The sequence below is a fragment of the Phodopus roborovskii genome, unplaced genomic scaffold (genome assembly GCF_943737965.1).
Source record: "Phodopus roborovskii unplaced genomic scaffold, PHOROB, whole genome shotgun sequence".
Lineage (NCBI taxonomy): Eukaryota > Metazoa > Chordata > Mammalia > Rodentia > Cricetidae > Phodopus > Phodopus roborovskii.
The window spans coordinates 780,171-799,665 of record NW_026126441.1 but is presented as its reverse complement, the minus strand read 5'-3'; the positions used below and the strand labels follow the sequence as shown (position 1 = coordinate 799,665).

Sequence of the window (19,495 nt, the reverse complement as noted above, 5' to 3'; positions counted from 1 at the left end):
AAATTGGGGCCCTTGAGGATCTTTGCTCATGTGGCTGGCTTCTCTCTTACAATGTATTCTGATCTTTATTTTTTCTTAAGATTTTTATTTATTTATTTTATTACATATATAGTGTTCTGCCTACATGTATGCTTATAGGCCAGAAGAGGGCACTAGATCTCATTATAGATGGTCATGAGCCACCATGGATTCTGGGAATTGAACTCAGGACCTCTGGAAGAGCAGCCAGTGCTCATTCCATGTATGACAGAATTTTGGCTAGCTGACCTTCTGAAGGTCTTATGCGGGTAACCACTGCTTCTGTGTGTTCATGTGTGGGCTACCCATGTATTCATGGTCAGAAAACTGCCCTTCACAGCACTCCTCCCCATCCTCCAGCTCGTACACTCAACTCCTCTTCTACTGTGCTCCCTGAGCCACCACTGGGGAGAAAAGGGCTGATACAGATGTCCTGTTTAGATCTGAACACTCAGCCTCTTTAGTTCAGCACTTTGTCATGTCTAAATTTTCATAGAAGCCGATCTAAAACATTAACCCTCCTACATCCAAACTCCAAGATCATGAAAAGCTCTGGTCAGCTCTGCTTGTATGGAATGTCTGGGTCTTTAATCTACCACGATGTTCAGGAATTGGCATCCTGGGATCACAACACTGTGGTTGACAGCCCCACCACTACTACCATATAAAGTAGCAAACTCCTATAATCCTAGCACTGGAGAGACTGAGGCATAAAGATTGCAGTGAGTTCAAAGCCAGCCTGAACACATGGCAAAATTTTGTCTCAAAAACAATAATAAGTCAGAACCAGATGTTGCAAGCCTTTAATTCTAGTACTTGAGAGGCAGAGGCAGGCAAATTCCTGTGAATTCAAAGACAGCCTGATCTAAATAATGAGTTCCGGGACAGCCAGAGCGACACAGTGAAACTAATAATAATAATTAATAATAACTATTATTATTGTGAAAAGAGGAAGAAAACTGGCCTGTATGAAAAAACAGTCCTCAAGCAATCGAGCTTTCATGAGACATCTTAAAGCATTTAACATGCCACCTGTCATTTAAGGATAAACAAATATGAATGCCATACTGATTGATCAATGGACATATCAATAGGTAATGATTGGAAATACAATGAGGATGAAGATATTTTAAAGGGCGAAAGGAATAATAAAAGAGGGAGAGTGGGTCAAGATTGGTGGATATATAGGCATGAGTAGATGGACAGAGGGAAGAAAGGAAGGACCACAAAAAGACAGACCACAATTAAATCCACCACATTACATATCCCAAGGCTGAGAAATAGAAAACAGCATCCTCCTGCAGTCTTCCTGTGGGTCTTTCCCCTCTAATTTTCCTGGAGTCTTATAGGACAGTTCTCCAAGTACCCTTGGACACTCACCCATTTCTAACTTGTTCTCAAGAATAGCCTCAGGAATGAAATAAGCAGACCAGAAACAGTCACCTTCATAAACGGGAAATATTTCAACACAGCACAACAAATGACATCACCTCAGTATAAAATCCAGAGCAGTTTCTGTATAAGTGCAGTGCAGGACAAGACACCCTATACCCTGGGCCAGGGCAGCCTTGGGGGCCTGATTCACAATGAACTCAGGCTTCCAGTGTCCCTTTCTACCTATGTGTGAGTTCTTTTATGTAATTGTGATACAATCTTCTCAGTGAGCTCAGACAAGTTGGTAACCAAAGCATCCTGGACCTGCTTCCTGGGCCTCTTCCATCCCCACGCCCCTTGCTCCTCTCTCCTCAAAAATCCCTCAGTCCCCAAGATAGAGAGGGCATGGTAGAAAAGAGGTGTTTGGGACTATTATCATCTCTTGATTCCTGGCAGCTACGGAACATAAAAAAAAAATGGGTCAACAGAACAGAGGGGCAGAAATGGCCAGGCCATGGGGATAAAAATCTTGACAAAATCAGATTGGATCTGATTTTAAAGAACTTTCTTTTGGCTTTGCTCATCCACAGGAGGACTGGAGCTAGATGATGGCTTTGTGGGTATGCTGGGTAGACCTTGGGGAATCTGAGAGGTGAAATTCTCTCACCTTGCCTTGTTCCTGCCATTGTGTCCCCAGAATATGAGGGACTGTCTCATCTTCCCTACTTCTCCAACCCTCGCAGATACAGAAAACTACAGAGAAGACATGCAGTGTCTTAGTTCTTAGTTTCTTTTCTGTACTTGTCATAAAATACTCTGACAAAAGTAACTTAAGGGCGAAAGGTTTTATTTCAGCTCACAGTTCCAGGTACAGTCTGTCCATCGTGGCGGGAAAGTGAAGGCAAGGGCTGCTTACTCTTTAATCCTATGCCACAGCCTGATGCCACCCTTGAGAATGGCAGTATAAATACCTCATGAGGTCAGTATTGCAAACTTTCCCTAAGGATAACAATGTGCACGCACACACACATTTTAAATCGTTTTAAAGATTTATTTCTTTTTATTATGTGCATTGGTTAGGATTTATTTTATTTTTAATTAAGATGGAGAATACGCACATGACGACTGGTGCCCGTGGAGGTTAGAGGTATCAGCTCCCCCTGGAGCTGGAATTACAGGTGGTTATGGCCACCCAATGTGGGCGCTGGGACTGCACCATACCTCTACCCAAACTCCTGACTGCTTGCTGTCATTGTCAGAACAGAAATCAAGGAGTAATAAATGAATGCACCTACTAAGAAATTTAAAAGGGACCCCTCCTTCCCCCAAAGCATCCACAAACAGGAAGACAGTGCGGAATTCACCCAATGAGAAAGTATTGTTACAAACTACTTAATTCGGTTCCAACAATAACACCACAAAGCATCCGACTCCAAAGATTTAAGGGGAGGTCCCCAGCTGTTCTACTTTGGATGCCTGTTACAAGAAGAGACCCCAAGACACTTATCAACAAGCTAAAATTCTGATATTAAGATAGATGGACACACCACTTCCTAGACATTCAACAGCATTTGACTAAATGACTGAAAAAAAATAAAAATCACTGTCTCGGCTCGAGAGGAGGGGCAATGACCCTCTGACCATTAGAAAGATTTCCATACCCTAGCTAGCTCTAGACTGTATTCTCTCTGGTGGCTTATTCCTTCTGGCCTGAGGTCATTCAAGAACTGGGCAAGCAAAACAAACAAGCAAACAAACAAAAAAAGCAAATTGACAGGGTCAAAGTCAAAGTGGGGACGCGGGGAACAGACACTGTAAGGAGAGGCCCAAAGCACTTTTTTGTTACGGCCTCGTGCCAAGGCCACAGCCCACCAACGTGTGGAACCCTAAAATCTGACTAAGTCTCTAGAAAAGAGGGTCCTGCGTGTCCGGTATCTGAATAAACTCTGACTAAGCCCCTTCAGTAACAAAACCCAGGACCACTACTTTAGCGTAACATTTTGAACCCACCTCCTCCGAGGAAAAACTGGCTCCTCCCCTTCCGGGTGATACGCAAACCACACCCCTAGAGTGCGAAGGTATCCCTGTGATGTAATTGCTAACGGTCCGTTTCCGGGGCGGAGCCAGGGAGGGCGGGGAGTTTAGGCTGTGCCGACCCCTGAGCCCCCCTTCAGGTGACTCCAGCCCCTGAAAATCTTCATCCAAGGCCCTAAATGACCCAGCCCCACTGCCGCCAGACCGCTCTCCTTGACGACTCCACGCCCCGGTCCCTAGATAGCCGTCCTTCTAACGCCTTAACTTCCAGTGACTTCCACATTATCAAGCCGGTCCTGTCCGGATGTGGCAATTGGCTTGCGGGGGGCCACCTGCCTCAGAGAACCTGAGGACTATTCAGACTCGTCCTGGGAATGACGGAGGAGGGGACTTGCGGCTGGGAATAAGTGTTCCTATCATGCTGCTCCCCAGGAACCGTTCGGAGCCCGGGACATGTCGCGATTGAGGAGATACGAAGTGGCGCTGGAAGCGGAGGAGGAGTGAGTGGAGGCGGGAGTTGCGGAGGAGGGTTATGAGGCCGGGGGTGGGGGAAGGTGCGCGTCCTGGGGCGGGCGGAGCGGGCCCTCGTGGGGCGTGGGCTGCTGGTGTCCAGCCCCTGGGGGCGGGGCTTCCTTGCGGGCTAGGTTCCAGGGGTGGGGTCTGTGGGTCAGCCCCGCCCCTCCGGGTCCGGCTCTGCCTTCTCTTTGCAGGATCTACTGGGGCTGCTTCTACTTTTTTCCTTGGCTGCGAATGTGGCGCAGGGAGCGGAGGTGAGGGGGCTGCGATCTTGCGGGGGGCATGAAAGAGGTTCTGTGTCGGAGGACGGATGCGGGGGAGTTCAGGAGCCCCTGCCCCGCCTCATGTCATTGTCGGGTCGCCCTACAGCTCGGCGCACCCCCGGGAGCAGAAGCTGGAGCCTCTGCGGGGCCTAATGAGCTGTTTGTCGAGCGGCCTGAGGCCTGCTCCCCAGCGCTCAGGTCGTGGTCTCCTCTGTCGTGCCCCCACCACCGCTGCACAGACAGCCGGTGCATTAAAGATTTAAAGTCACGCCCACTGCCTTCCTGACTTTACCGCCGCAGCCGCCTTTGGTGCTGGGAATCCCACTCCACACCTGCTGTTTTCTTACCCACAGGGAGTCCCTCCCTGGTAGGATGCCCTTGCATGTGAAGGCCTCCGTTGCTCCTAAGGGCCCCTAATTATCGTCAGGTTTCCAATTACTATCAGTGACTGGCTCCCTGCCACACCCTCCCCAAAAAACGCCCACACAGTAAGCCTCATATTTCCGCACTTATCAATGTTCCCACAACTCCAGCTGTTATCACCGGAACTTTGCCAAGTGTCTGAAGAATCTTCTCTTCCTGGGAGTGAATCTAAAACATTTTAGCCAAAATTACAGAGTCCGCTGTCAGCGAGAGGAAGGACAAATTCCTAGAAGCTGCCTCTCAAAGTCTACCTCAGGGGAGTGACAAGGGTTGAGGGCCCAAGAGTAAAACCCCAAAACTTGATCCTCCAGTCTGATCCCAGTTTTTTGTTTTGTTTTTTCATTTGTTCCTTTTATTACGTGTGTGTGCGCGCGCGCGCGCGCGTCCACCACAGTTCATGTGCATGTAGAGGTCAGAGGACAGCTTGTGAGAGTCTGTTCTCGTTTTCTACCATATGAGTTCCAGGGATCCAACTCAGGTCCTCAGGTTTGGCACCACAGCCATCTTGCCAGCCCCTGATCTGTTTTAAAGATACATGCCACCCGTTTTTATCTTGTCAACCCAAATCATTCTGGGACCAGCTCTTACAGTGGAGAGTCAGGTTGCCTCAGTCACCTCCACATAGACACTAACTCCAGCACCAGAAAAGACACCTGCGGATTAAGTTATGGATTCTGGCTGAGCCCAGAGCTGACTTTTAGCCTGTCACTGTCTCTGCCATAGCAGATTGTGCTGGGAAAGAAGAGTTGGCTTTCATATCTTTAGAGACGCCAAAAAGGAGAGATGGGTACATGGCCAGGAAAATGTTTCTGCCTTCCAAAGATCTCTGGATTGACAAGTCCAAGAAAACTCACAAATGACAGGCAACTAGCTAACAGAAATCATGCAAGACAAAGATGATACCACCTGGGGAATTTCCTCAGAATCTATCTTATCCCTCCCTCTCCCCCTCTCCCTCATCCTCCCCCTCATCCTCTCCCTCTCTCCCCCTCTCTCTCCACCTGTCCCTTCCTCTCTCTTGCCTCTCTCCCTCTCCCTCTTCCTCTCCCTTTCTCTCTTTGATGCTACACCCAAGCCTTGGGACAAAGGTCTAGACAAGGAGTAAGAAATACCCTAAAGCCTCAGGTACAAAAACTGAGGATGAGTGGCCTCTGGGTTGTGGTTACTTTCAAATACCTAAAAGTGTGCAAACTTTTAGCCATTCCCTCACAATGGGTACATCAAAGACCCCTTCAAAATCTTTGTCTACCTGAGCCCACATCTCCCCAGACAGAAGACCTCTGAGACAATGTCCAGAAGGGTGGGTCTCGCCCTGGACAGGAGGAAATGAGGCTTAGATTCTCAGCCTAACTGTAGCAGAACAAGCTGCTCAGATACAGTGGCAGTCCTATCCCAAGAGCTCTACCCACAGAGGATGACTGACCTGGGGGGGGGGGGGGAATGCAGCAGACAGATTAGGGACAGGTCCTTGGGTTATGGCTCAGTTTATATTTCAAATCCAGAACACGACTTGAACATTGAAGTCTCCACATTAGGAGCCTAGGCCACTAATTAACCCAACAAGCATGCCCCACCCCTGACAGATTACAGCTTTACAGAAGAACTGACCCAGGATGAGTAAGAATTTTGCATGGAAGAGAAGGGGGGAGTAGAACGGGGTGTTCAGAGTTTGGGAAAGTGGGTATTTCTGAATCTGAGTTGGGAGGGGGTATGTTCCTTCAAGCCCAGATTGTAAAGAGGATAGAATTTGAATTAAAAGAGACCTAACTTAGCTCTTGAGTCTGATGTCTCCAACAAGCCAGAGACTAAGTCTGGAAATCCCCAGGCTCCCACTGACAAGCTGGCAACCGTGGAACGAGACTAAGCAGAAGCAAGAAGGTAAGATTTGGGAGAGGGGCTTTATCATCTTCTGGGAGTTTTGTGTGTTTGTTGAGACAGGGTCTCACTGTGTAGGCCAGGCTGGCCTGGAACTCACTGTGTAGGCCAGGCTAGCCTCAAACTCATAGAAATTGAAGTGCTTCTGCCTCCCAAGTGCTGGAAATAAAGACACATGCCACAATACCCTACCCCTTGCACTGTTCTAACAGCAATTGGGCATCAAAGAGCTTTTCTTCCTCCTCCTCATCTACCTCGCTTTCCCTCCCCCTCTTCATGGTGGAAGTCTACCCCTTAGCCAAGAAGAGTCTGCTTTGGGTACACAGTTCTCTCAGTTTCTCCGGAAAAATAGGCAGGCTAAGGCAGGGAGTAGGGAGGAGAAGATGAAGGCAGATTAGTGTTGGCCTGCCTTCTGTTCCCACCCACTCATAAACTCTTCTGCCAGAAAATGTATGTCTTAGTATGATAGATAGTACAGAGGGATGGCTGTGGAAATGCAAATGTATTGCAGTGGGACTGTATGATTTTTGTCTATGATTATACAGTCATGGGTGTGACTTTTATGAGGTTACGTGACCAACATATGACTTATGAATGTGCGGCTATGAGCATGAGTGTAAATGCCCATTAGTAGATGCCCCAGGGGATCGTGGCTGTCCTAAGATGCTGTAATATCAGCCCCTACATCGTTTACTACCTCTCTTCAGTGTTCCCTGCTCAGGGCTTAGGAGCCCATGGGAAATGGCAGTCCTGGAAAGGGAAAGGGATGGGATCAGTGGTAACAGGCCAAGAGTTAGAGCTCAGTATCACAAGATAAGCAAGGTATTGGCCACCTGTGCCTGACTCACCTAGTGCCCAAGGCAAAATGCAACTAGATAAAAGGTAGGGAGAGGAGGAGACAGAAGTGTCTAGGCTGAGCGGCATGGAGGGGCTCTCACCCACCAGCAGCCTCCTGTTGATATTGTTGCTTCTGAGCCCAGACCCTGGAGCAGGTAAGTTATCAGAGGGTATAGGACGATTCGTGAATGAACTAGAAGGGATGGGGCCCAGAAAGTTCAACTTCCAGCTATCTAACAGAGCAGCTGTTAGACCTTTCTGAAGACATGCCCCTATTGTTCTACAGCCTTGCCACTGCCCTCCAGTACTACCTGTTGTACTCAGCTCTATAGACAACCACTCCCAAACAAGCTACTGAGGAAGATCATCCACGTGAAACTGCAGAAGGCTGATGGGGACTGTCACCTTCAGGCTATTGTGTGAGCTCTGCCCCCAACCTTGACACCTCTAACTCTGCCTCAGAACAACTGACTTTGATCCCAATCCCAGCCCCAAAGCTAATTCTGATGCCTACTCAAGTTTTCATCTGGCTCTTGCCCCTAACCCTTGAACCCTGTACCTAAGCTCATCCCTCAAATATCACCACAGCTTTGGACTTTTCCCTTCCCAGGCTTCACCTGGCTCAGCGCAGTGTTTGCGTTCATCCTCAGAACCGCAGCCTGGCTCGCTGGTTTGAGCGCCATGGGAAAAGGCTCCAGGAGACTAGATCCAACTTAAATCTGGAACTACAAATGAAAATGTACTCGAGCCCCCAACAGCAAAACTAATAAAATATTAGACAATAATCTCCAAAAAGTTCTTCAGTTCTTTATTTCAACTCTTCACTGTCCCTACAAGGGCCAAGGCACGGTCTGCACACACTCTCCAAGCATCTATACACACACACACACATACAGAGAATGTATGTTCCTTATCTCACATATGCACAGTCACAGAAGAACACATGCACATCTATACACATCCCCTGGGGGGACCTCCACCTCAAGGATGGCATCAGAAGTCCAGGCAGCATTCAGCTGGCAGCAAGTTTGGAGTATAGGGTCTCAAAAGAAAAGGGCTTCAGACTTCCAACTGAGACCTCCATCCATAGGGATACACTGCCCTGCCCCTTTCTCCTGTCCATTTAACCACCCCAGCCTGACGGGGTTACAGGTAGAATCAGCTGAAGTCCTCCTGGGTCCTCTGCAGGTTTGGAATGCCTAAAGGAGCAGGAAGCAAATCAATACACAGTAGGACTGGGCCCAGACAGCCTGAGAGTAAAAGGGGGACATTCCCAAACGCTCCGAGGAGGGACAGAGGGGCCCACTTTTGAGAGAGCACTAACACCCTAAAGATAAGGAAGTAGACATAGCTCTGGGCCTTGGGGCGGGGGAGGCAAGGTGCTCAGTGAGTACAGCATGTGCCAAGCAAGCAAGCAAGCCCAAAATGAGTTCAATTCCTGGAACCCACATAAAGGTGGAAGGAAAGAATGCCACAAGGTTGTCCTCTGACATGTCATAGCATGTATGTGCCTACATACACATAACATACACACACAACACAGTAATAAAATTTAATTTTTCAAATCAGAGAGAGGAGCAAGCATATATCCAAGACATTTAACGGAGGAAGGGGAGACAGCCAGTTCTCACTCCTTGAAAGAGAAGGGAGCTACCTGGAATTCTCAATACTCAAGAGGGAAAGAGACCCATTTCTGAGACCACACAACAAAAGGTCTACCCCTACATCCCTTTGCCTAGGTATAAAAAACGAAGAGCCCTAACTCCAGTGATTCCCAGTACCCATAAAATTCCTAGGGCATCGGGTTAAGTGGGAACATACATACACCACTAAATGCTACTCACCTGGAAGCTTGTCCACTGGAATCATTGGTGCTAAGAATCCAGGTTTCTGAGGTCCATCCTTGCCACCCCGTCTCAGCCTCAGCCTGAAGCATAAAAAGGCAGCTATCTCTCCAGCGCCATGTCTCCTCCAAGAGGATTCAGTAGCAAGGGGTGGGGAATTAGTGAAAATAATGAGGGAGAGGACAGTCAGGTGGGGAGAAGTGGTTCCAAAATCAATCAGGTTCAGCAGGATGCCTTGCAGTTGGGAGAGGATGTGGTCTCTGAGCATCAAAGCAGCTGTTGGGGGTACAGCTAAGGGACCAGTGGCCCTCACTTACCAGAGTCCCAGTACCAGGGCTCCAACAACCAGGCCAAGAAAAGAGAAGATTCCCAAAGATGCTAACACAGCCACTTGCTCCAAGGGGTCTCTGTGATCTGAGGGAAAAGACTCTGTCACTGTGAGCGCAGTGTTAGCCATGTTTGGTGCTACTGTCTCTCAGACTTTCCACCTTTACCAATCGGCTCAAACTTACCGAGCGGCCTTGGGTCTGACTGTAAGGAAGGCCTTGGAGGAGTGGGACCATCCTCCTGAGCTACTGCCTCTTGCTGCTCTTTGTGTACCTGGCTCTCATCAGCTATCTCATTCTGCAGGGGACCTGGAGGAAGATGAAACCTGAGAAATGTTCATAGAAGCTTCTGCCTTTCTAAGGCAGGAGCAGGACTAGAACCTGTTTGAAGTGGGGGTCCCCAAGGGGCAGTTTCAAAGGGTGTGGCCAGTTTCTAGGGGTCTGGCTTGTAGACTGGCAGACACATAGTCTATAAGTGCAGAAGCAGAGACTCAGAGCTAAACTTAGGACAGGGTTGCAGACCACCAAGGCTATAGCATAGGACAGCAACAGCAGTACCTGAAGGACCCTAACAAGAGGATGTGTAAAACCATCTAGCTGATAGTTTAGTTGCTTTGGGGTAAGGGCTCTGCTCTTTTCTTTGTCTTTGTCTCTCACCAGTACTAGGAGTACCCCAGGCCTCTGGGCTCCAGGCACTCCAGGTGCCAGCATCCAGGAAGTCTCTGGCACTGACTCGTACCACATGGGGTAGCCCAGCCACAGCATCTGTTATCACCTCCTCCAAGCCAATGGGTTCGACCTGAAGGTAAAAATGGTTCCTCAGTATGTGGCCCAATATGTAAGTAGAGATCCTGCCCAGCCTCTGCCAGAAAAGGGTACCCCTTTTTCACACTGCCACCCTTATCAACCAGGTAGAGGGTCTAGGTCCCATGTTGGGTGCCTGATGGGACAGAATCTATGTCTGGGATTTGGAAAATTGAAGTTTGTAGTAGTTACTTAGAGGGACTATTGTATCAGTCTGTCTATGGTCAAAACTTTGCTAACCACTTGCTGAGTGGACTTTGAACCTCTCTGTGTCTCAATTTCATTTGTAAAATAGCGGTAAATATACCCAACAGAGATAACATATGTAAAATGTGTAGCAAGGTACCTGCAGGCAGACAGCTCTGAATGCAGATCCCAGGACAGATGCCAACCTATCTTTGTCATTTATGCTTGTGGAAATTCACTATTTTCAGCTAGACATAGGAGCGTTTATATGAGGAGGGTCCTCGGGGTAAAAGATAACCCCTTTCCTGGAAGATATTATTACCTGGTGTGCGTGCGTGTACATGCATGCGTGCATGTGTGTGTGTTTGCAACCACAGCATGCATGTGGTTGTCAGAGGACAAACTCAGGAATAAGCCTTTTGCCCTCTACATTATTTGAAACAGGTCGCCATTCTCAGCGGCATAGCCAGGTTGGCTGGCCTGCCCATGAACTTCCTGGGATTCTCCTGTCTTTGCCTCCCATCTTGCCATGGGAGCACTCAGGCTACAAACTACACTGCCTCACCAGGCTTTATGTAGGTTCTGAGGATCCAAACTCAGGTCCTCATGCTTGCACAGCAACTGTTTTACACACTGAGCCATTTTTCCCAGTGTCTATAAGTGATTTTCTAAAGCCATTTCCGTTGTCACTGACAGGCTTATAGTATAGCTGGTTACCCAGAACAGAAATTCTGTCTTGCCAGCTGCAATTCCAGCACCTAGCTCGACACCTAGGAACACTATATGGGGGGAAAATCTCCTGAGACTCGCCAATGCCTGGAAGCTATGCAGAATATTCAAGATCTTAAAACCAGAACAGAACTGGAAGATCAAGATTGAGACACACTGCAGATCTCACCGTGGACCAGGCTGGATACTGCGCTGGACGGTACTGCAACCGGAACTTGAGCAGGAAGTGGGGCTGGCGGCGCCAGGAGGCAGGGTATGCCCAGCTGGCGTGCAGGCGTCTCGGGTAACCAGGTACTGATTCCACCCGCAGTCCCTGGGGTGGATCGGGACGCACTAAAGGTAGCCAGACACACGGTTCAGGGTAAGCGACAAGTGCTCATCCCTTCCTCACCACCACCCACAGTATGTGCAGTATGCACATGGTGCGAGATGTGCATGCTGTGCGTGGTGTGCGCTGTGTATGCGCAAAGGTGCTTTAGTCAGATACTCCCAGAAGGGAGGGGAGATGTCAAATTCAGTCACTCATTTAGCCTCAGGACCTGTCTGTCATCCTTGTTATAAAATAAGCAGCAATCCAATAGCAGAGTTTTGAATGTTTGACTGATAAAAGGGTTCTTCTCTCCATCCACAGAAGATTCACTGGCTCAAATCACAACCTAAGTTTTATTGCCTTCTCCCCACCCACACTCAGATTAAGAAGAAAAAGGGACCAGCAAGTCTTTCCCCTGGTCAGGAAGAGCATGAGACTGGGCTGCCTTCAGCATAGAGCCTAGAAGCAGGAGTCAGCTAGGCAGCCACAAAGGACTTGTAGGTAGTGGGTGGTAGCCGTCTCTAGACTAATGGTTCTCAACCTTCCCAATGCTGTGACCCTTTAATATGGTTCCTCGTGCTGTGGTGACCCCCAAACATAAAGTTACTTTCATTGCTACTTCATAACTGTATTTTTGCTACTACTGTGAATCATAATGTAAATATGTGGTATGCAGGATACCTGATATATGGCCCTCAACTGAGTCACAACCCACAAGTTAAGAACCACTGCTCTAGAGTATGTACAGAACCCATCCCTGTCACTACTTGGTGTTTGTGTATGAAAAGGAGAAGACTAATTGCAAGTAGGGGCAAGCAAAGTGTAAGTCTATTTAGAGTCTCTGTGATAAGAGTCTGGTAGGAGACCTATAGGATGGGTTACTCACAGATGCTCTGTAATCTCACATCCAGGAGGCACGTGCTGGCACCCAGTGGGTTCACCTCAGTCACATTGATCCGGTACTCACTCCAGAACTCTGCCCCATGGACCACACATCGGAAAGCCTCTAGAGGGTCCTGTGGGCATGGCCAAGGCCCTGCGGATGAACTTTCCCTAAGAAGAAGGATATGGTCTTGGGTTTTGCAAATAGGTCACAAGTTAGAGTTCCCAATCTCTCTCTCTCTCTCTCTCTCTCTCTCTCTCTCTCTCTCTCTCTCTCTCTCTCGTCCTACCTCTGACTCTCAGCTCCTGGCAGGGTCTTCTTTCTGATAAGAAAGGATACCATCCAAGGTCAGGAGGGAAGGAGGGCGCTTCCCCCCCACCACCTTCTCTGAGAATTTGTCAGAACTTCCCTCCCTGCCTGCCACACCCATATCATGCCAGCATGCCTAGTTGCACAGGTACACACACATACACATACCTGTAGGAAGTAAGATAGCGGGTGGGCAAACCGCTGACCTGGCTGGGACTCCAAGTACAGGAGAAGTTTTCATAGTCTACTGCTTGGCAGGAAACCTCCGGACGAGCTGGGGGAACTAGAGACAAAGGGTATAGCTAGAGACTGAGGCAGCCCTATCTCCTCCCTATCCCAGAGGGCTTGCTCAGGTCCCAGGTCCCCTTGGGAATCCAATGGCTCCACACTGCCACCTTCCCTAACACTAACTCACAGCCCAGCTTCAGGGTCACCATGCCCCCAGATACGCCATCCAGAGTCTGGCAGATGTAAGTGCCTTCATCGGTGCTGTCCACACGGGCAAAGACCAGTCTGTGTCCTAGTCCAGAGTCAGGTCCCTGCAGCGGCCTTGACTCCCCATCCCGAAACCAGGACACTGGGGTCCTGAAAGTGAGATGAAGTGATGAAACAGAAAAGAGCCTAAGTCAGGCCATGCAACTGTTCCCTGAGAGCTTCTTAGTACATGTGCAATAAACCACAACCCCATGCCTGGCCTGGTGGAGCAAGCCTATCAACTCAGGAGGCTGAAGCAGGGGGCTCATGAGTTTTAGGCCAGTCTGGGCTATATAGCAAGATCCAGACCATATTCCCAGGTACCAGAATAAATAAAGTAATAATAAGAAAGCGACTACCCAAACCCCAATTCCCTTCACTTTATAACGCCCCTTATGCTTTAGCTTTTGCCTTCTTTTCCTCCCACAGGCCACATCCTCTTCTTCTGAGGTCATCCCCACCTCAGGGCATTTTCACAAGCTGTTGCCTTTAACTTGAGCATGGCTGCTCCATTTTGACCTAGCAAGATTCTTGCGGGCTTACTGTCTGTCTTCCCTATAAGGATGAAAGCTCTTGAAGACATGCATCGTGCTGTTATCTCAGAGCCTACAACAGATCAGACACTTAGCAGGTACTCAAACATACTGGCTAGTTAACTAACATGCAGGCTGGTTAACTAATTGATGATTTCTGGTACTAGGTATCAACCCCAAGGCCTTCTATGTGCCAGACAAGCACTGTAACACCAAACTACATCCCCAACACTGGCTGAATTTTCTATTGAATAAGTATAGTTGGAGGGGTTGGACAGAGAAGCAGGAATTATAGCCAGAAGAGGCAAGTACAGGAGGGAATATGAGGTCTGGACAGGGTCAAGAAAGGGCCATGAGTATGAGATTAACAGGTAGGTGAATACTTACCCAGCATTCACTCCAGGACAGCACAGCATCACGGACCTGCCAGGCTGCCCATACTGGACCCCTGTGAATGGTCATTCCTGAGGTGAAGCCCTTCTTTTATACTCCCCTCCCATTTATGAGACTGGTAGGGTGAGGGGCAGGCTGCTAAACCCTGGGCGGGGTCATTGGGTCAAGCACGAAGTTACACTTGAGAGCTAGAGACCAGGGGACAAGATGGAGAAGGGACCCAGGTTATCAGAAATGGGGAGGGGGTGGTTCTAAATAGGCCACAGGTATGGGCCAAAGTGAGAATAGCACGCCTCCTAAGGGGGTCACAGAGTGGAATTTTCTTACCTGGAGGACCCCAGGCTTGGGGGCAGGGGGAGGAGGAAGACACCAGGGCTGTAGCCACGGCCACCAGGACCCTGCTCAGCCCTGAGCAGCTGCTGCTCATCTGTGGGGAAAAGGGAAGCTTAGGAGTTCCCCATCCATGATCCAGAAGGCTAAAGCCTGGCTCATCCTCTCCAAAACTGGGACTTCCTTAGGGAAAACTGAAGCATCAAGAGAAATGCAGCTATTGGAAATGACTGAAGACTTTAACCTGAATCCCCTTTCCCACCATATACCCAGTGCTGTAGATATCTGTGCTTTTGTGTGTGTGTCTGCATGCACACAGGAACGTGCGCATGCGAGAGCGCGCGTGCACGCGCACGCGCACACACACACACACACACACACGCACACTCATCTCAGTCCTGGGCTTAGGGCCCAGTACAAAAGCCAGAGGCAACAGGCTGTGCCAGCATCTCCCCCCTACACACACACACACACACACACACACACACACACAGACACCACTTTGGCACCCATCCCTGGCACCAAGGACTGGCACTGGCTCAACCACTCCTGTTAACCCATACAATCCAGCTGCTGGGAATTCTGGCATTCGCCTGCAACCTGACCAAGGCTAATTACTGCCTCTGGCCAACATACAGCAAATGAGACCTCATCACCCTAAGATAGGGAGCTGGCATGATGGGTCCAAATACACCCTATAATCCCTACATGGGGCCTAGCTCTGCTCTGGCTGCCAAGCCTCTGGCCTGGGCCTGGCTCTTTACACTAGTACTTGGGCCGCTCAGTTGGGCCTGGCTTGAAATCTTGTTGGTCTCAAGCCTGTGAGGCTGAAGAGAGCTAGGGTGCCGGCTAGGGCTGCAGAATTAAGCAGATCCAGATGCCCTGGCTGCTGCCAGAGGCTGAGAGCAGGCGAGGAGCCAGCAGATGGAGATGGAGTTTGGAGACAGGGTGGCGGAGGAGGGGAGCTGGGAGCCTGCAGGAGCAGGCGCCTGGGGTGGGGGCCTCCACAGCATCAAGTGGAGGAAAAGAAAAGTGCTCAGGACCAAAGGCAGTGGCTGGGGGGGGGTGTCTAAGGTCTGTAGTGGGGGCAGCAGGAACTCAAAGTGTGAGAGGTGTTCATATAGGGCAGGAGTGGAGTGCTGAGAGAAAGAATTCTGGGTTGGAGATGAGCAGCAGATTGAAGGTAGTAAAGAAGGGGCAGAGGGCAAGGCCTAAGTCAAAGTGCCAGAAGACTCCTCCTGAATAGAACAGAATGAGGCCCTCACATAACTGGACCCTGAAGGTCTCGTTGGCTCACCCCCCCACCCCAGTGTCCTCAGCCCCATTTACCCTGTTTAGCCCCACCCTACCTTGATTGTCACAGTGCCTGAGTGTCCATGGTCTCCAAGACTTCCTCCTACAGGCTACAGCATTGTCTCCTCTCCACTCAGTCCTGGGACCCCAGAGCCATCCCCTCCTGCCCACTCTCTGCCCCGCCCCCTCTGAGCCTTGAGCTTAGCCACCCCTAGCCAGGCCCCCTCCTCCCACCCCTTCCTCTTCCCTCCTCTCTCATTCCCTCCCACCCCAGGGCCTGGGAAGGGAAGAGGCCTCCCCCCTCAAGCTGGAAAAGGAAGTCAGAGACACAGCCAGGACCGGCAAGAGGGAGAGGAGGGTTGTTTCTGCTTATATCCCTGTTGCTAGAAGATTTCTTGCGCTTTCACAGAGCCATGTTTACTTAGGGACTCCCTAGGTACAGTTAACTAACACAAAGACAGTCACTTGAACACATGTGGACACAATAAAAAGAATTAACACACACACACACACTCATTCCTATTCTTTCCATTCTCCAACCAATGTTTCCTATGGGAACAGCTGGCTGTGTTTCCAGGGAAAAAATAGGCCTCACAATGGAGAATATAAGGAAAAGCCAGAGTCCAATTCCCCCCTCCCTGGAAGTTCCAGCCATTTCTATTCTCCCCCTTCTCCGTGGGGCCTCAGCACCAGGAAATGCCTTTGATCCCTTGGTGCCAGATATGCTAGAGTCACAGCTACCCTCAGACTCACATTCTTAGAGACAGTCACTCACCGTCACCCTCATGCCCTCAGCCCAGACACACTCACCACAGTCTACTAGTGACCCCACTGACACAAAGACACACGTGAGTCAGGGCTCCCTAAAAGTGACGCCCTGCCATAAGGAGCTCACAGGAGCTCCTAGCATCCTGTCTAGGTTACAAGTCCTTGTGTGGCCAGAAACAAGAGTAAACATGGAAGTCAAGCAGAGGGACACTGAGGGATAGCTTGGTGACAGAACTAGAAAAGCAGAGACAGCTGGGAGAAAAAGTTATGAAGAGATACAAATATCTCTCCAGGAAGAAAACCATGGGAACAGAGGAAGAAATGTAAAAAAAAAAAAAAAAAAAAAAAAAAAACTGAGTCAGGCATGAAAACAGAAACACCAGTAGACCAGGGGCCTAGAAATGTGCCTCACTTGGTAGAGCTTGCCTAACGTGCAAAACCCTAGGTTCGATGCCCAGTACCATATAGAAACAGATGTGCCACACCTGTAATCCCAGCAATCCAGAGGCTTAGGATATATGTTGCCCTTCTCTAATAAGAGCAGTGGACCAGCAATGGGATTTACTTTCTCAGCACTGGAGCAGGAACCCAAGCCTGGCTCACACTGAGCTGTATTCTCAGCCCGGGTCAAACACTGAGCAGAGGAAGAAAGAAAGCCAAGCACATTGGGGGGTGGGACTGTCTGTCTATGCTGCAGTCTCCCTCAACAACCGAAGTTTCCTCAAATATAAGAACACGGCTTCACTCCCACACTGTCCAGGCTAGGACACAGGGCACACAACACTCACAAGTCTCACTCTTGCTGAAGTCACACATTATCATACAAAAACCTAGCCATCCACTCTCACACTGGCGGACAAAATCTAAGACCCACAAAGCTTCCCAAACCACACTCCCTGGTCAAAGCTCCTCTAACAAACAACAAACAAAAACTGCCCACTGACAGACGCATTCCCACAGTTGCCGTGCAACAAGCAGACCTAACTACAATCAGTCTCAAATGCAGTCGCATTCCCTGACAGATACACCAGGTGACACCAGTTTCTGAGCCTCACACACTGGAGACACTGCCTCGTACTCACCCAGACACACTCATAGTCCATCAGTCACTCTCCGCCTTTCAGATCACACACCACCCTGCCCCGCCCCCTCTTGGCAGGACTTGGAAGTCGACACCCGGGTCCCAGCAGGCCTCACCTTCCGCGGCTACCGCCGCCAGCGCCCTCCACCCTCGCCCTCTGCCCCGGCCTCTTACTCCCTTATGCGAGGGCCTCCCGCAGTGGGGGCGGCTCCTCCAGGCGCCAATAGAACGAGAGAGGTGAACAGGGGGGGCTCTCGGCCCATTGGAGCCTCCAACTGCCAATCACTTCCATCTCTCCGGACACTTCCTGTCCCGTCTGGAACTTGGAGGATACCAGAGTAGGAATCCTAGGACAAAACCTGAAACTGCATTCCTCATACCTCTCGGGAAAGCATATTCTCCCAGGGACAGCAGGCCCTTTCTTCCCCTCCAAGCCGTCCACACAACCTCAGGTTGCCTACTGAACCACTGGGCAGCCGATTGCATTAGTTGAAGGTGCCCCTGACTCCAGATAAGATAGGAAAACTGAGGGTTGGTCTAGTTTTCAAATTTGCGAGTGCTGAACATTCGGGCCCCATCCCATCCAGCCTCTGTCCATTCCATCTAGATCCCAGTACTGTTTTTAAAACTCCTCAGACGATTCCAAATACAGGCAAGGTTAGGGTGTGTGTGTTTATGTGTTTTGTAAGAAACCAGCCACCAGGGAGCCCCAAGAGACGCCTACTTTGTCTGACTTCTCCCAGATCCTGGCAGTATTCCCAATCCCAGGCACCCCCTCATCCCTCCAAGGGTTCAGGAGGAATGGCCCTAAGTTAGAAGACAGAAGGAGGGAGCCACCGTTCGTTCTTCTAGGCCAGGCCCAGTCACCTGTCCTGGTTTAGTGTGACTTCTCAACCCCAAGACTCAGTTCCCACGGAAAAGAATGGAAGAAAGGCATTCTAGCCATCTCCATGACACTCACAACTCTCGACTTTGCTTTAGAGTCTGGAGAACACTACATGACATCTGGTCTCCTCCACTATCACAAGGGCAAACAGATCCAGGAAGGAGACGGTTGATTCAGTGGGGCTACCCCGGCTGTCCTCTCCATGCTTAGCACTGTTTTCTACTGTGCCTACACTGTAGCATGGGCACAGTACTGAAGCTTGAGGAAGCCAAGGACACCAAGCCACATGCACACTCCCTGCCTGCCCCTTTAGCCCCTGTGGTCTGGAGCAGAGTCTAGCTGTGGCCACTCACAAAACCAGGGTTCTGGCCAGCAGCCCAGCATCTGAACTGACCTCTGGGACTAGGATTCTGCTCACCCTCTCCCCACCAACCTTTGAGGCCTGGGCTTGGTGAACTGGCAATAATAAACTCAGTGATACAAAGGGCACTGGCCTGGCCTTCCCAAAGACTGCCAAGATAAGAATACAAGAGTTTAAAATAGTCTCCCAAATTACAATGATGTTCATATCACAAGTTAAAAGGATCAGATACAATAATGAATAGAGTCTAGAGATCAGAGGTAGTCCCCCACCCTCCATGGGGTCTCATACACATCAGAGTATCACTGAGCTATTTCCCAAGACAGTCTGAGGCAGATTTGCCTTGAATTTGCAATCCTCCTGCCTCAGCTTCCTGGGTAGCTGGGATTACAGACCTGCACCACGAGGCCCAGCTTGGCTTTGGTTTCAGAGACTAGGTCTTACTAGGTAACCCATGCTGACCTCAAATTCAGAGTCTTTCTTCAGCCTCCAGCGCAGTGGAATTACAGGCATGCATCATTGGATCTGCCTTAGGAGGGAATTCTTGCATCAGATCTTTCTTACCTACACTCTGAACATCTATCTGTAGGCAAGCTAGAGTGTTTGGAGTTACTCAGTCTTTCCCTAAGACTCCAGAAAACATGG

The 19,495-nt window shown here is 49.7% G+C and overlaps 2 protein-coding genes across 8 annotated transcripts; one reads left to right on the top strand and one right to left on the bottom strand.

Annotated features, from left to right (window-relative positions):
• Window positions 1-3,491: 3,491 nt before the first annotated feature.
• Window positions 3,492-8,125, top strand: Ccl27 (C-C motif chemokine ligand 27). 5 transcript variants are annotated; one of them, XM_051187593.1, is made up of 6 exons: window positions 3,492-3,566; window positions 3,859-3,926; window positions 4,137-4,196; window positions 6,427-6,506; window positions 7,627-7,759; window positions 7,951-8,125. In XM_051187593.1, the coding sequence occupies exons 2-6, from the start codon at window positions 3,880-3,882 to the stop codon at window positions 8,105-8,107; spliced, it is 477 nt and encodes a 158-aa protein (XP_051043550.1). In that variant the 5' UTR covers window positions 3,492-3,566; window positions 3,859-3,879; the 3' UTR covers window positions 8,108-8,125. The 5 variants fall into 5 exon arrangements, with proteins under 5 accessions (XP_051043550.1, XP_051043552.1, XP_051043553.1 ...); XM_051187595.1 differs by having other exon boundaries at window positions 3,497-3,566; window positions 6,454-6,506; XM_051187596.1 differs by lacking the exon at window positions 3,492-3,566 and having other exon boundaries at window positions 3,731-3,926; window positions 7,991-8,125.
• Il11ra (interleukin 11 receptor subunit alpha) lies at window positions 8,126-17,803 on the bottom strand. 3 transcript variants are annotated; one of them, XM_051187592.1, is made up of 14 exons: window positions 17,720-17,752; window positions 15,811-15,864; window positions 14,459-14,558; window positions 14,126-14,186; window positions 13,147-13,316; window positions 12,900-13,014; window positions 12,712-12,744; window positions 12,426-12,592; window positions 11,399-11,562; window positions 10,168-10,309; window positions 9,697-9,819; window positions 9,502-9,598; window positions 9,185-9,267; window positions 8,126-8,539 (listed from the first exon to the last, which is right to left on the bottom strand). In XM_051187592.1, exons 3-14 carry the CDS (start codon window positions 14,556-14,558, stop codon window positions 8,499-8,501), a joined length of 1,296 nt encoding a protein of 431 aa, XP_051043549.1. In that variant the 5' UTR covers window positions 15,811-15,864; window positions 17,720-17,752; the 3' UTR covers window positions 8,126-8,498. The 3 variants fall into 3 exon arrangements, with proteins under 3 accessions (XP_051043549.1, XP_051043548.1, XP_051043546.1); XM_051187591.1 differs by lacking the exon at window positions 15,811-15,864 and having other exon boundaries at window positions 17,720-17,803; XM_051187589.1 differs by lacking the exon at window positions 17,720-17,752 and having other exon boundaries at window positions 15,811-15,953.
• Between the last annotated feature and the right edge of the window lie 1,692 nt (window positions 17,804-19,495).